The sequence below is a fragment of the Ruditapes philippinarum genome, unplaced genomic scaffold (assembly GCF_026571515.1).
Source record: "Ruditapes philippinarum isolate M1 unplaced genomic scaffold, ASM2657151v2 ctg12960_1_1_1_1, whole genome shotgun sequence".
Taxonomy (NCBI): Eukaryota; Metazoa; Mollusca; class Bivalvia; order Venerida; family Veneridae; genus Ruditapes; species Ruditapes philippinarum.
This window is the reverse complement of record NW_026864314.1, coordinates 11438-26016: the sequence shown is the minus strand read 5'-3', so window position 1 is coordinate 26016 and position 14579 is coordinate 11438. Positions and strand designations below refer to the sequence as shown.

At 34.7% G+C, this 14579-nt stretch overlaps 1 protein-coding gene and 1 non-coding gene across 2 annotated transcripts; both read right to left on the bottom strand.

Moving 5' to 3' along the window:
- Positions 1 to 537: 537 nt before the first annotated feature.
- Positions 538 to 13981, bottom strand: LOC132725162 (kynurenine/alpha-aminoadipate aminotransferase, mitochondrial-like; the record flags this gene model as incomplete). The annotated part of the gene is given in 9 exon segments (XM_060710251.1): positions 538 to 664; positions 3598 to 3777; positions 4474 to 4614; positions 6006 to 6137; positions 7478 to 7552; positions 8592 to 8724; positions 11040 to 11108; positions 11395 to 11491; positions 13848 to 13981. Coding segments are annotated over 9 exon segments (1048 nt in total), but the record flags the coding sequence as incomplete, so codon positions are not given.
- Positions 2059 to 2199, bottom strand: LOC132725163 (U4 spliceosomal RNA). The gene has a single exon (XR_009625017.1). It is a non-coding gene; the product is annotated as a U4 spliceosomal RNA (small nuclear RNA).
- Positions 13982 to 14579: the final 598 nt, after the last annotated feature.

The following is a 14579-nucleotide window of genomic DNA, read 5'->3' as shown; positions in this document are numbered from 1 at the left end:
TCAACCAAATATAACTGCCCGTTAATTTTTAAGTAGGTTCACAGATACTGTTTATTGATTAATATTCAAAAGATGATATATAAATATTATTAATTTAATCATACATTGTTTCCTTTTATTCCTTAACATTTTGTAAAATTTAGAATTAGATGAAATACCGCTTTATTACCTCCCTTTTCACTAGACGCTATTTCGTACATCGAACGTTTGTCCGTTCGTTCGTCCGTTTATTCATTCGTTGGGTTGGTTGGTTATTGACTGACTGTCTGACTCATTCGTTCGTTCGTTCGTTCGTCCGTCCGTGCGAGCAAACATTTTGGGTTTAGGGGCTATATAACAGTAAAGAGAAAAAAAGAGAACAATAGGTTCATTCCGTGATCAAAGGGTTTATGTGCTAGTAGCCCTTAAGAAAACAAAGAAATTAACAAAGAAAATAGCCCCTAAACACAAAATGTTGGAACGTCCGTCCGTCCATTCATTCATTAATTCATTCATTCATTCATTCATTCATTCTATCGATATAATAATTATACGAACCGTTAAGATGTTTTCTGGCTATTCTTTCACACACGATTCGTCTTTTGGAATAAAAATTATTCACTTCTTCACAGTGTTTTATGTAACCATCGACTCCCCATTTTCTAAATAACTCCCTTACTAACATCTGAAAAAATATATCTTGTACATAATAATACATAAACAAAATAAGGTGTGTCAAATTCCTACTTAAAATTATTTAAAGCTCACTGCTGCCATCTATCTGGATAATCTTGAGACCTAGAGTTAGTCATTTTGTGAGTAGAAGTTGGAGATTTCTTATTTCATAGGAATCACCTGTGATGGTTTCAGCTGAAAGGCCCAACTGGACTATAAAAGCCAGCAGATGGCGCTAGGGCAGGTTTCTTATTAATTTTATGCATGCTTCACTTCAGGGACCCTTTTTCAAAGATTTAAGATTAATTACCAAATGCATTAAAACAACACTTGGCATGTTTGTAGGCATAGATATTTTTGATAAAGATTGACCAAAATTATTCAAAATATAACTTTGTTAAGTGTATTTCTGGAAAAAAAATACTGGCTGTCAAATTTGAAATTTGAATTTCCCTGGGAGGAGCCATGTGATCATTACAGGTCATGAACCTTCAATAGTTAACAGAAGCACGTGGCAGTGTTTATTTCAGGGAGAGAGATTTGTAGCAGACGATGTATATTTCAGGGAGGGAGATTTTCAGCAGACGACACATTGGAAAATATTTTAAATTCCTGACAAGAACATTTTTAGCAGGTTGTTCCTAAAAGAAATGCCCCATGTAAGGCACATCTTTTGGATTTTGATATAATTGTCTGACTTGATGAAGGACACATACAGCATTCCAGTGAAAAAAAAGAAGAAAAACAACTGACTTCAAAAATAATATCTGGACAAGATGACTTGATAATGTCTAATTAATCTTTGAGCTATATAAAACATCCATTAAACCTCTCCTGTGTAAAATCAGCTGTTTTTGTTTTCATTCTCTCTGCAGGTTAACACTACATGCTATTTATAGTTCAGGGTTTATAACAGACAGTTTTACATCACTGATTAGTAACACCCACAAATACTCAATGCCGCGGCAGCGAATGTTGCCCCTTGAAGGTGTAAAAGCGTAAAACCCGAGCACTGGACTTCCCTTGAAAGTTTCGTCTGCGACATCAAAGGCGGAAATACCGTCTCTGTTAGATATGTTTAACTTGTGTCAGAATGGTACCAAAGTAACGCAATAATTTAAATTAGCGTCGGTAAGCCAGTCTGTTATTACCACGAAACAAAATTTCAATGTAAAGTATGCAAAATGCTCACATACTGTACCGGGTTTTTTATGTGCGTATCCCCAATTTTTTATGGTCTTGGAAAGGTCTAAAACTTCTAAGTTTACAAAAATATTTGATCCAACATATTTCGTACATCATGGAATGTAACTAGTTTAAGATATTCATTCGTTTGTTTGTTAACGGACTATACTACATTCTTATTTCCAGTAATGGTAAGATGATGTTTTGCTTTTTTGTCAGTCCCCGTGAGGACGTTCATAAATTGCGCTCGCCGCCCATATTTCAGGGCGTCGGCGCGGGGTATTGGGTATAGTTTTCAACTAGCAATAACCACGCCTCGGATGAACCTCATTGGCTATGGTACCGCCACTGCGCAAAGCTACCAAAAGTAGTATGAAAATGGTTTATATATTCAATCAAAAATAATTGTCCGTTAAGTGTAAGTAAGTTCACAGATATACTTATATGATTTATATTTTAAATATAATGTATTGATATGATTATAAAATAATATTTCATTCATAAACATTCTCGAGCTTTTTGTAAAATTAAGAATTAGATAAAATATATTACCTCCCTTTTATATTTGACTATTTCGTACAACTGTCGTCGGTTTCACGTAATTTTATTTTAAATGCCTGAGTGATTTAATTGAAGTCATGATAGGACTCATTGTAATGAATTAATAATATAAGTTCATGAACTTTTGTGTCGAATTGCCGTCAATTTAAACTAGTTAAATACACAACAACATATATAATAGCAAATAAATTATGTATACATGTATATTGGTATTCTTAAGAGTACAGGCGCGGCTCAAGCAGGATTTCGACAAGGGGTATTACATTATGGATCTTGAAAACATTTTTTTATTGGTTTCCAGTAATTTCTGTGTGATTTTCACTTAAAAAAATAAGGTGATATCCAATTCTTATCAGGATTTCACATACATGTATATACTTAGCCTAGCCAACTCCCACTGAGGAAGGGATATCATGGCCCAACATCCCTTCCTTTCTGGCTCCACATTCACTCACTTAAAGTGACATTATGCTCGATTTTTCGCTGTGTCAAGTTGACTTGAATCAGTTATACTAGGATATTTTAAAGGAGTGGCTATTATAATGGTGACTTGATAATGAAAAATGTGTATGATACCATATAAAACTTAACTAAATTATTAAAAGACTACCCCACTCAATTAAGAATTTAGCGTTTACTGATCAATACATTTGAACCACAGTTAAAGAAATTTTCGCTGGCCTTTTGGCTTATTGATTATTTTTTCATAGTAAAATATTAAAACTGAACACAATTATTCAACATGTCAAGTTTCATATCCCTTTTTTTACTTGCTCACGAATTCACACTTCGGTTGGTATAATGTCACTTAAAATTATAGTCATAATACGTCATTTTGACGCTATATATAATTTTTCTTATCCATTATGTTTGACACACCGGTAAGTTATAACCCTGACCATCCTCCCCCTCACCACAAACAAACACAATTGGACTTTTCTTATGGGGGCAGCCGGCTGCTTACATCCCTGTATCCCAGCTTGATATACACGTCATATTGGCCTAAAATAAAATCACTGAACAGATCTGGCAATGAAGTGACATGCCGATTTATTTCTTACGCTATCCTATCCCACTGCTAATGAGGTGGGGTCGGTGTCACACATGGCTCACCAGCATAAAACAACCAATCAAATGCCCCATTTAAAAATAATCTCCAAAGCAAAGGCAAGATAATATACTTGATGAGATTCTTACCTGAGATACATTCGAACTGCCTTGAGTGGATGCCTGCGATACATATCTCAGTTGATTGAAAAATGGTTTGGGGGCGAGGGCAAAACCTAGCCGGAGACCAGGGGCGATAGTCTTGGAGAATGTTTCCAGACGGATTACTCTGCCATCAACGTCCATTGAAAGGAAACTTTCGTTAAATGGCTGAAATACAATTAGGAACATGTTAATAACAATATTCTTTTTCATTTTTTTATTTATAAACAAAAACTCATGGCCCTTAAGGACATAAGAGTGAACAATCAAGCAATAAAAAAAATAACAATACAAACATGGCATAGAAGTAAATAAGTAAATAAGGAAGATGACTTAGTGAAATTTCAGCATTATAGCTTTAACAAAAATGATTAGATTAAATAAAGTATTTCTGTTCAAAATAATTTAGTTTTCATGACGTTATACAAGTAATACGTCACGCAATTTACTCGGATTATTATAGTGAAATAAATGTATATCTGTACACTAATACATTTAGAGAACTTCATTTATACATTGTACATGTACTACGTATTTTGGGACTTTTTTACCTTTCTTTTCTTACTGATACAGATTAGATGAATGATATTCCTTAACAGAATAAAGTATAAAATTATGCAAAAATGACGACTGTCACCAGATTGTCAATATTTGTGGTCATTATTATTATTATGATGATGATGATGATGATGATAATGATGATGATGATGATGACGATAATGACAATGATGATGATGATGATAATGATGATGATGATAATGATGCTGATGATAATGATGATGATAATGATGATGATGATGATGATGGTGATGTGTTTAATAGTTATTTTTCAAGATAATGTTTTATATTAGTTAACAAACTCACTTTTTCTTCCAAATAAAAGTATGCATCGTCCTCTATAATAATGAAATTATATTCTTGTGCCAGCCTGTATATTTCCCGTTTCCGTTCGTTCGTGTACCGTACACCGGTTGGGTTATCTCCGTTAGGAACACAGTATAACGCCTGTAAATGTATAAATCATACAATAATATTAATTTTACTAACACATATAAAAAAGCAGTTGTGCATTAAATCAACAGTCGACCCTTTGTGGCGGAGGGGTTGCCTTTATGGGTTGAGATATCAGAATTGCAGTCACCATTTAACGTAAAAGGCGACTAAATGGGTTTGAATTACTGGCTCCATCAGGTGAAGTGGTTTTCGCCCCTTGCGTTGTTTTAACGCAACACCCGAGGTTGGCTCTTGTGGCGGTGCCTTATGACATAAACTGTGATAGTGCGCCATAAAACCAAACAAAAATAAATAAATAAACATCTCTAGATAATAACGTTACTAACGCTTTCCACATATTTATTTCTCACCTTTTTCTTAACTTCTTACCCGACGTGACACTGGAAGATGTCAGGTTCGAATCTGAACGTTTTTTGTCATGCGGGATCCTTGACAGAACCACACCAATTTATTTTACATATTATGTTATGTTTTTGTTGTTGCTGTATTCTTAGTCATACCAAAATTATTAAAGACATATGTCAACATTCAAATATTAACAGATGGTGGAAAAGAACAGGTCCCCTAATGAAGACGCCACCTTTCTAGACTCTTTTCTGGCATGATGGAGGAACTTATTTTTCCTGCCGAATTCAAGCTTGCAGCCCTAACTTTCATAATTATTTCTACAAACCTTTCTCTTTTTTTTTAGTGTTTTTTTTTTTTTTTTTTGGGGGGGGGGGGGGGGATACGTCACATCGACACAGTTTAGGTCATATCAAAACGTTCCAGCTCTTTACTGGTGGAGGAAGACCTCAGGTGCTCTTCCTTGCATTATTTCAGGCACGAACGGGCACCTTCAAGTAGAACCACCGACGTTCCGTAAGCTAGCTGGATAGCTTCCTCACATGAAAGAATCCAAAGTCCCTGTCAGGATTCGAGCCCACAGCGGTGAGGGGCAAGCGGTTTGAGGTTTTAAACTATTATAAGACACATCTTTACACAGTCTAACATATTACCGGATATATAAGTTTAAACATTATTTATATAAGCTCGATTGTATATAAAGCTTGCAGCTAACTTGAACCACTTCCAAGAAGTAACCAGTACTGTTGTCATATGAGGACGTAGCAAAGACCGAAAAGGCTTTGTTCCCGTAAAAGCTTATCATTGTTACTGTTGGAAGAACATACAAGTGCGCCTTCACAAATAAAGTTCTTTTCATATATCATGTAAGGGCGGGCTGCTAAAAAACTATGACGTTCCGTTTTTAAAGGTATCAAGTTGGCTTTCAAAATTTACAGACGTAAATTTGATATTATTTGTACAAATTCATTAAGTTTAGTTCACTTGACAATACGAATGCACCGATTTACAAAGGAAAACAAAAGAGGTAGGGTTACCTTTAGTCTCCCTAATGAAGGTTTTCCGTCTACCGGCTTCGGCCATTTAGACAGTTCAGCAGCAAGACATTCCGGTATAATACCGTCTTTATCCATTCGAATGGCTTTGACGTCACAACCTATCGGCTGCGTCTGAAACATGACATGTATTTTTTATGATTGCCGGAAAAGAATCCGTAAATGGGACGATATTTTTAACATCGTGTCATTGCATTTGAGCACGTGGCGTCGATGGCAAGCATTTATAACCTGTATAGAATGGGGTCAGCTTACCAATTCAGCAATTTGATTGACTACTTGCCAGGAATAAAGAACTCAACTCTAATTCACGCAAACCTAAGCCTGTGTGACCCGTTGACTGAATCTACCCATGTGACCAGTGCCGACCAAGAACAGCCGGCACATTCTTGCTGTTTGATCATGGTCTGCACTGTTCGTTATTAAGTATGTACATTTTTGTAGTTATTTTTGGAAATATTTAATAAGGTTTTGTTCAGATTGAAAGATGGGCAAGTCCATTTGTGTGATATTAAGCTTTGCAAGGGTTAGCTTAAGGTCTTCAGCGTACCCGTTTATATACTATGACGTGACGTGAACGCTGAAGATAACCCCGTAGGGAAAGTCCACCAATAATCGTGCCAGGAATCTGACACGCTCGTATTTATTCATCGAACATGCCATGAAGTAAAGTGAAGCATACCTTGATAAAACTATATATAATCTGTTGATAAGCCAAGGATGGACAAATAAAAATCTTATTACGAACATAAACTACCTAATAGTTTCCGACAGGTAAAAATTTCGGAACTTGGCCGCCATATTGCCAAAATGTTTGACCACGTGATTACGAGATTGACCTTTATGAACCCATGTGCCTCCAATATTTTTATAAATTACTTTTTTTTAAGATATTGAAAAGCGTGATTTACTGACTTTTATCTTCAATAAAATCATATTTAAGTACTAAAAAATTAATGAAATAAATAAAACATTATCTTGAATAAAAATATCGAAATCATGTCAACAAAATGTTCTAAATATAGTACACGACTCTATTCAAATCTGTTCCTGCCAATGACGTCATACGAGATCTCGCGTGGCACCTGAATGTCATGGCCGACTGTAGTCGGCGTAAATTGATGTTTTACAGTTTAATAGGCAATTTTAATGTCAGTATTAATATTTTGATACTTTGATTGGTATAAAACGATATTAAAATAATTGTTTTATCGTAAAATGCAAACGAATTGATTGGGTCAAGTGTATCTGCATGTGAAAAACAAGAATAAATCAACTTATGTTATTCTGGTTAGGTTTCGTAACGGGTCTAATCCAAAACTTAAATGCCGCATCAGATGAAAAACAAAAATGTTAAATAGCGGCTTATAAAGTTTTGGAAGCCAGAACTATGCAAGGGTATAAAAGAAAAGGGTAAAAGTGAGAAGATGTGTGCTATATATTGTCAAACTTACAACAGCCACAAGATTTGGATAAACGTACTCCTCTGTTAACACTACATCCCCTTCGCCCAACAGAATTTCCACAGACTGAAGAAGAGAAAAAAAAGGAATGTTTTCTTTCGAAAAGAAAACAATAACAATAAGTCCATTTTGAACAGGATGGCAATTTAAACACGTATTTATAAATGGACATTCAGATTAAATGAAATGTATAAGTTCGGTCAATGATGAAGGCATAGTTTAATTGTATAATTAGCCCAATAAGCAAATAAAATGATTTTTTTCTGAAAACATTACATTTGTTGTGTATGTTACATTGTCTTAATCGTTACTTATTTGCCATATAGTTGATTAATATATAAGTTGCTTCTATTTAATAAAGATATTGTGACGTAATATTTTGTATGGAGTCAATGCACTCCATTGTTTACACTTTGCTACTTTAATGACTACTTAATTCACATATTGTGCTACTTTTTCCCCACGATAAGCATCTAACAACATCTAAATCTATATCAAAACACGTGTCCCTATTTCTAAAGAAAACAAAATGTATTAATTCCTCAGGCATGTGACGCGCCTTTGTGTTTTGACTACGTTTGCCACTAGGTGTAGAAGTTGTCCACAGAAATGATTTCTTTGGAATATAGAAACGAATGAGAGTGCCAGTGTAGTATTTTATTTCAAAGCATTGAAACACTGGTTGTTTGCAAGTTTATTACATGTGCAAATGAGAAGTAATGCATACGTGCTAGTAAAATACCTAGTGAAAATATCCGCCTTGCAGAGGGAATCGTTAGATGGTAATTTTATTGGCAATGCAAGTTAGGGTTAATTCTTGGCTATAATTTGGTGCGAAAAAGAAAACCCATTGCACTGAATTAGCAATATGAGGACAATACCGGTGCTATATGAAGAAACATGGTTGTGTTTTTAAAAGGCTCGAACCTACTACTCTGGACTTTAGGGGCCTACACCTTAGCAACGAGGCAGCCACTTTCCATGGCGTGTCCTATTACTAACGACGTAACAAATTATTATTTTTCAATGACTACATGATAAAATGAAAATAATTATAATACTCTTCTTATAATAATATTCTATTTAGAAACAGAAATAGACAAACTTTATAAATTCCGTCATTGGAACCAGATGTTAACAAAACTTCTGTAGCGCCTGGATGACTTGGATCACCCATGCGCGGTGGATCATGTAGACGCTTTGTTATATCTTTAATGAACTGCAGGATTTCCGGATGCCTATAAATAGACAAATATGGCTGAATATTACATTGCATATAACTTGATGAATATATGTTATCTGCTATTAAAAATGACATAAAAAGCAAATGATCTAAACAAGATTATTTCCTAAATTTGTTTCAATTGTAATTTTCTTTAACTGTAATGGCCTATAATGAAAGAACTGTAAATAAATGATCATGTTGGTGTTATTAATAATTTGGCACCATGCACGAAAGAAATATACATGGGTGTTGTTAGTAAGCGTTAGATACATGATCCGATATTACGTATATATATAAAGCAGATAATGAAGTGTTCTAGAACAAAATATTATTATTCATCATAGTCATGTTCATACTAAATCAATTTAGAACTATATCGACATTTTGTTTTTCGGAAAAAATTCATAAGAATATCTGAAAGATACATTTCTATTATCTTTTATCAATATATGAAATACTTCTGGAAAATGGGCCCATTGTAGACCAATCAACGCAAAGTTTGTTAAAATTCTGTCCACAAGTTTTCCTTCTTTGCCTTTGTAAAAAATGGAACAATTAAGTTAATGTCTTGAATGGAAACCTTGGTCGCTCGGTAAAGGTTGGATAAAAAAGGAGTGATTGAGACAAGCTCGATTAGCAAAGCTTAAATGGGAACATCGTCCGCCCACATCACTGCACTGACCTACGTTTTGTTTATGTAACTGCCAAACAATATCATATGTATAGAGGTTCTCACACATTTTTCTCATGAAATATGTCCGTGCATTTATAAGTGTATGATCTAGAACAATTTTAGCTTACTGCTGGTGAATTAATATACATTTAGTACTTAAAGTTTGAACGACTTTGAATAATAATGAGAGTATTACTTTCAATCGGAATATTCTCGGCTATTATCAATTATAACTTATCCGAAGACTGACGGAAAAGGCCGAAAAGTTGCGATTGTATTAATTTTACCCGAAGTGGGGTTTCTACGGTTGGTTTAAGTAACACCTTGTTAATAAAATTTTAGCACATAGCATATTCTATGACCTTTTTTCTTGGGTCATTTTTTTACAATTTGAATAATTATTCTGGAAACGAAGTGCGCGAATGATCTTAAATTTTGCACAAAGATTAGTGGCAAATGGTACAATTATCTGGAAAAAAATATTTTCAGTCCCATCATGTCAAAAAAAAAACTTCAGTGGAGCTACAGTCTCACTTACATCCCGGCAGAGCCCCGGTAGACGTCCGGGGTGATCAGGGAACGATCGGGGTACGACCGGGAACAACCGGGGTACATCCGTAACTCTGCCGGCAACGTCCTGGATGATCCGGGATGATCCGGGAACATCCGGCATTCGACCTCGGATGGAATAAAATATTTAATATCACCGGGGTGGTCCGGGATGATCCGGGAAGGTATAGCTTTGCCGGCTTCATCCTTAGCTCTGCCGTGAATGACCGGGGCCGGCACAAACCGGGGATGATCCGGGGTATGATATAGCCGGTAAAGCTACGGTAGAGCCCCGGTATATGCCGGCAGAGCCCCGGTGACTACAGGCAGAGTCCCGGAGGATAAAGGTAGAGCTACGGTTGATTCCGGTAGAGCCCTGGCAAAGCCCCGGTTCATTTAAAAAAATAACGACAATTTGCGATGATTGAACTTGTTTGTATTAAAAGCCTTCCCTTTTCCCTTCTTTCCAGTATGGCATAAGGATTTTTCAGAAAATCATCATAAATTACTACTCTGGAACAATAGATATTATATGAAATAAAAATTATGTATCAATGTTACCATTTTCATGCGTTTTCAATCCATAAGGGTTCTACCGGGGCTCTGCCTGGATCGTCCTGGGCTCTGCCGGGGCTCTGTCTGGGTCAACCGGGACTCTTCCGGCGTCATCCGGGAACGACCGGGGAAGCACCGGCATGATCCGTAGCTTCACCTGGGCTCTGCCTGGATGATCCGGAGCGCATCCTGGGTGGTTAGTAGGGAACTACCGTAGTGCTGCCGGGGTAAGTGTGACTGCAACAATATTTTCATCCCGGATCATCCCGGTAACTGACCGGGATGGTCCTGGGCTCTGCCAGGAGTAAGTGAGACCGAGGCTTTTAAAGTCCCTTTAAGTAAAGAAATTGGATATTGTGACGAAAACCTTTTAACTGACCGAAATGAATCTAATAAAAAGAAAGGATATGTAGGTTGATTAACGCCATGTCGTAGTTTTGCCTTTTCATTACAAAAACCCAAATTACGGCAAATAATTAGCGCGACAAGTTAATAAAATATACATATAAAAAGACTCGTCCAATAACGGACAATACCGATTTCATACGTACCCAGTCGTTATACCATACTGTAGTCCTTCCATTAAGTCATTTTGGCTGATTTTTGAAACTGTCCCGTCACTGCAAAAAAAGTGTGTTGGCGTCAATCAAATACTGATAAAACGCCAAAAGTAAAAAGTGTCTTTGAGTCATTACTTATTAAAGAATGAGCAAACGTGTGTTTGATATATTGCTTGTAATTGAAGAATAGCGAAAAATGCGATTTTTTTTGTCATTACTGAATTGTGGCGTACGCTTAACAAATATCTTAAATATCTTATGTTTTTTTATGGCGTCGATTCTTTTAAAGATTATAAAACATAAATTCATGTGATTAACGTGCGTTTTGTATTAAGAGAATTCATACCCGAATGTAATCGACATGTCCGTAATAGGGAAGACTTTTGGGTTAGGAAGACCACCAGCCATTAAAACATACGTCTCGTCTATACCGATTCCATCAACTATAACGAAATACACTCATGTTATGTGTCTTATCTAATAATAATAAGAACAAGAATAAGAAGAAGTAGAAGAAGAAGAAGAAGATATGGTGACTGTGATTATGATAAAGAAGACAGCCAACCAACCATTAAAACATACGTTTCGTCTATACCGACTCCATCAACTAAAACAAAATTTCACACATGTTATATGTCTTTTTTAATAATAATAATAATAATAATAATAATAATAATAATAATAATATGAAGAAGAAGAAGAAGAATATGGTGAAGGTGATGATAATGAAAAAGAAGACTGCCAACCATTAAACCATAAGGATTGTCTATAACGACTTATTAACTACTAGTATTGCAAAACATCACACATATCTTATTAAAGGAGATTAATATAATGCTAAAGAAGAAGAAGAAGATGATGATGAAGAAAATGATTGAGAAGGGAAAGAAGAAGAAGGCAGTTAACCATTAAAACATACGTCTTGTCTATACCGATTCCACCAACTATAACGAAATATCACACATGTTATGTTTCTTATTAAAGAAGAAGAAGAAGAAGATGATGATGAAGAAGAAGTAGAAGAAACAGACCACCAACTATTAAAACAAACGTCTTGTCTATACCGATTCCATCAACTATAACGAAATATCACACATGTTATGTTTCTTATTAAAGAAGAAGAAGAAGATAAGGATGATGACGATGATGATGATGATGAAGAAGAAGAAGAAGAAGAAGATGATGATGATGATGATGAAGAAGAAGAAGAAGAAGAAGAAGAAGAAGTAGAAGAAAATACCACCAACTATTAAAACATACGTCTTGTCTATAACGATTCCATCAACTATGACGAAATATCACACATGTTATGTTTTTAAAGAAGAAGAAGAACAAGAAGTTGATGATGATGAATATTAACCAGAAGACCGTCAAGCTATCGTCTGTATCGATTGGTCGTGTGCCTTATCAAAGATGACAATGGCAAAGAAAAAGAAGAAAAGGAAGGAAAAGAAAAGAAGTAGAAAGAGAAGAAACCACGCACAAACCAGAAAACCAATTTAATTGTATATATATTAGTCAAGTCAATTTCATGATTTCCTGCCATCATTTAATACTGCATTTTTAGTAACTTTGTAGTTCTTCTTTTGGCAATAAAAATGAATAAGTTTGCCAAACTGCGTTAAATTGAGGCGCGCATGGGTTTAAACTGTTGTTCTGGGAGACATGTGAGATAAAATGGCGACATAATAAATTTTTTTATATATAAGTTGTGATTTAAAACAGATGAGATAAAACAACAACATTTATCACAATTCGGAAACAACATCAAAATCAGTCTCAATATCATTGAGTCTTTTAATAATTTAGGAGGATAATGTTTCAGATTCATGTTCAGGATACAAAATAGCTTTTCGGCGCATGTGCAAAATATGACTTCCGTTACTAGGGATTTTTTTCTGAACCTTAACATCTATATAGAACATTTAAAATTAGACTAGTGAGAAACTTCTGTTTGAAAAAAAAACCCTACCCCTTTTTGGTGAAATCTAAAATAAACATTAAAATGTACCGCAGCAAACTGCGGCACTAACACTTCAAACTTAAACCATTACATGTTAAGCGTTTGACTGCCTGAATTTCTTTGTATTAAAATGTTTTTGTTTTTCTTATTAATACAAAAATAATTGTAACAAAAGTTTTAATAATTGAGAAAATGGCCTTTAAACAGGAAAATATTAACAAATGAAAATACATTTTATTAAATATGAAATTGTAGATTTGACCAATAAAAATGGTTCGATTAAGACTGATTAACACGCCAGATGTTAAAAGTTAGCGGCCTGTTAATTTTTTTTAAGTTAAACAGATGATAAGATAAGAAAACTTTGAATACATGTCGTAGATAAAATTAATGATAATAATCATGTTGTCATACATGTGACGTAAATAAATATAAATGTGTCAGACACGTAAATTGCCATAAACATGTTAGGGGTTTGGCTAATTGATAACTTACATATTTTTGAATTTTAATAATTTAAAACCTTTTTATAACATAAACAAGAAAATATAATAATTTTACGAAAAGTATTTTGAAAGAATTAAATGAAAAAAAATATAGCGTAACAGGTGCCTAGCGATCTTAACCATACAAATTTATAGCCTGATGGATAGCTTTTTATTAGACTTTAAGGGATTTTGAGCCTGGTCTGCTCGGCTAAAGGCAAATCAGCAGCAAGTTATGGGGTTACAAGAACAGTAGATTTGAAATAATTTTAGCGTGTCAAAAACCTTCACATGCATACATTGCACACTGCTTATTTTTATAAAGAAAAAAAAAAGAGTTTAAAAACTTACATAGTTCTCTCAGAGCAGAGGGTTTCCTTGCTCTGGCTGTTTTGCTAAGGAACGCTGTGTAATCCATTGCTACTCTTGACATTGTTCTTAGCATCTAAACTAACTGATCTTATGGCTGGCTTAAACACCTGCATGTAGAGTTCTAGTTTCACTGTATATGATAGCTCTATCTATGGAACGCCATTGACACAACTTTAATTTATGACATTATCATTCGTTTTGTTACTATAATCAGTATGGGTGATCACGTGATATATTCCTACGGTAACAATGTCTCATCACATGTAAGAAGTGCCCATGACTTAAAATCTTTCTGCTAATTTTCAGTATATAAATATATTTATAGGCAATTAATTGCTGATTCCAACAGTAGATAGCTGTTCTATGTGAGTTTTGTTTTTTCATTGCAAAATATATTTTGTGACCTTATGCTCAAGCACATTTTTAAGAAGCATTGTGTTTAAGCATAACTTGAAAGCTAAAAGAGCAACATTCGAAAGTTATGTATCAATGATCTATATAAATAGATTTAGCAAATATCTTTTAATCATGGGCCACTAACAGTGATACAATGTTACAGTAAAACAAAAGTCACGTGATTACCAAACCTTAATAACTAACTGTATGATGCTCATTTCTGAAGGTCTATGAACAGAAATTTGTCATTATTCTTTTGCGTTAAAAATGTTGAATATCCGATCAAATATTAATCGCCCAATCAATACTTTCGGA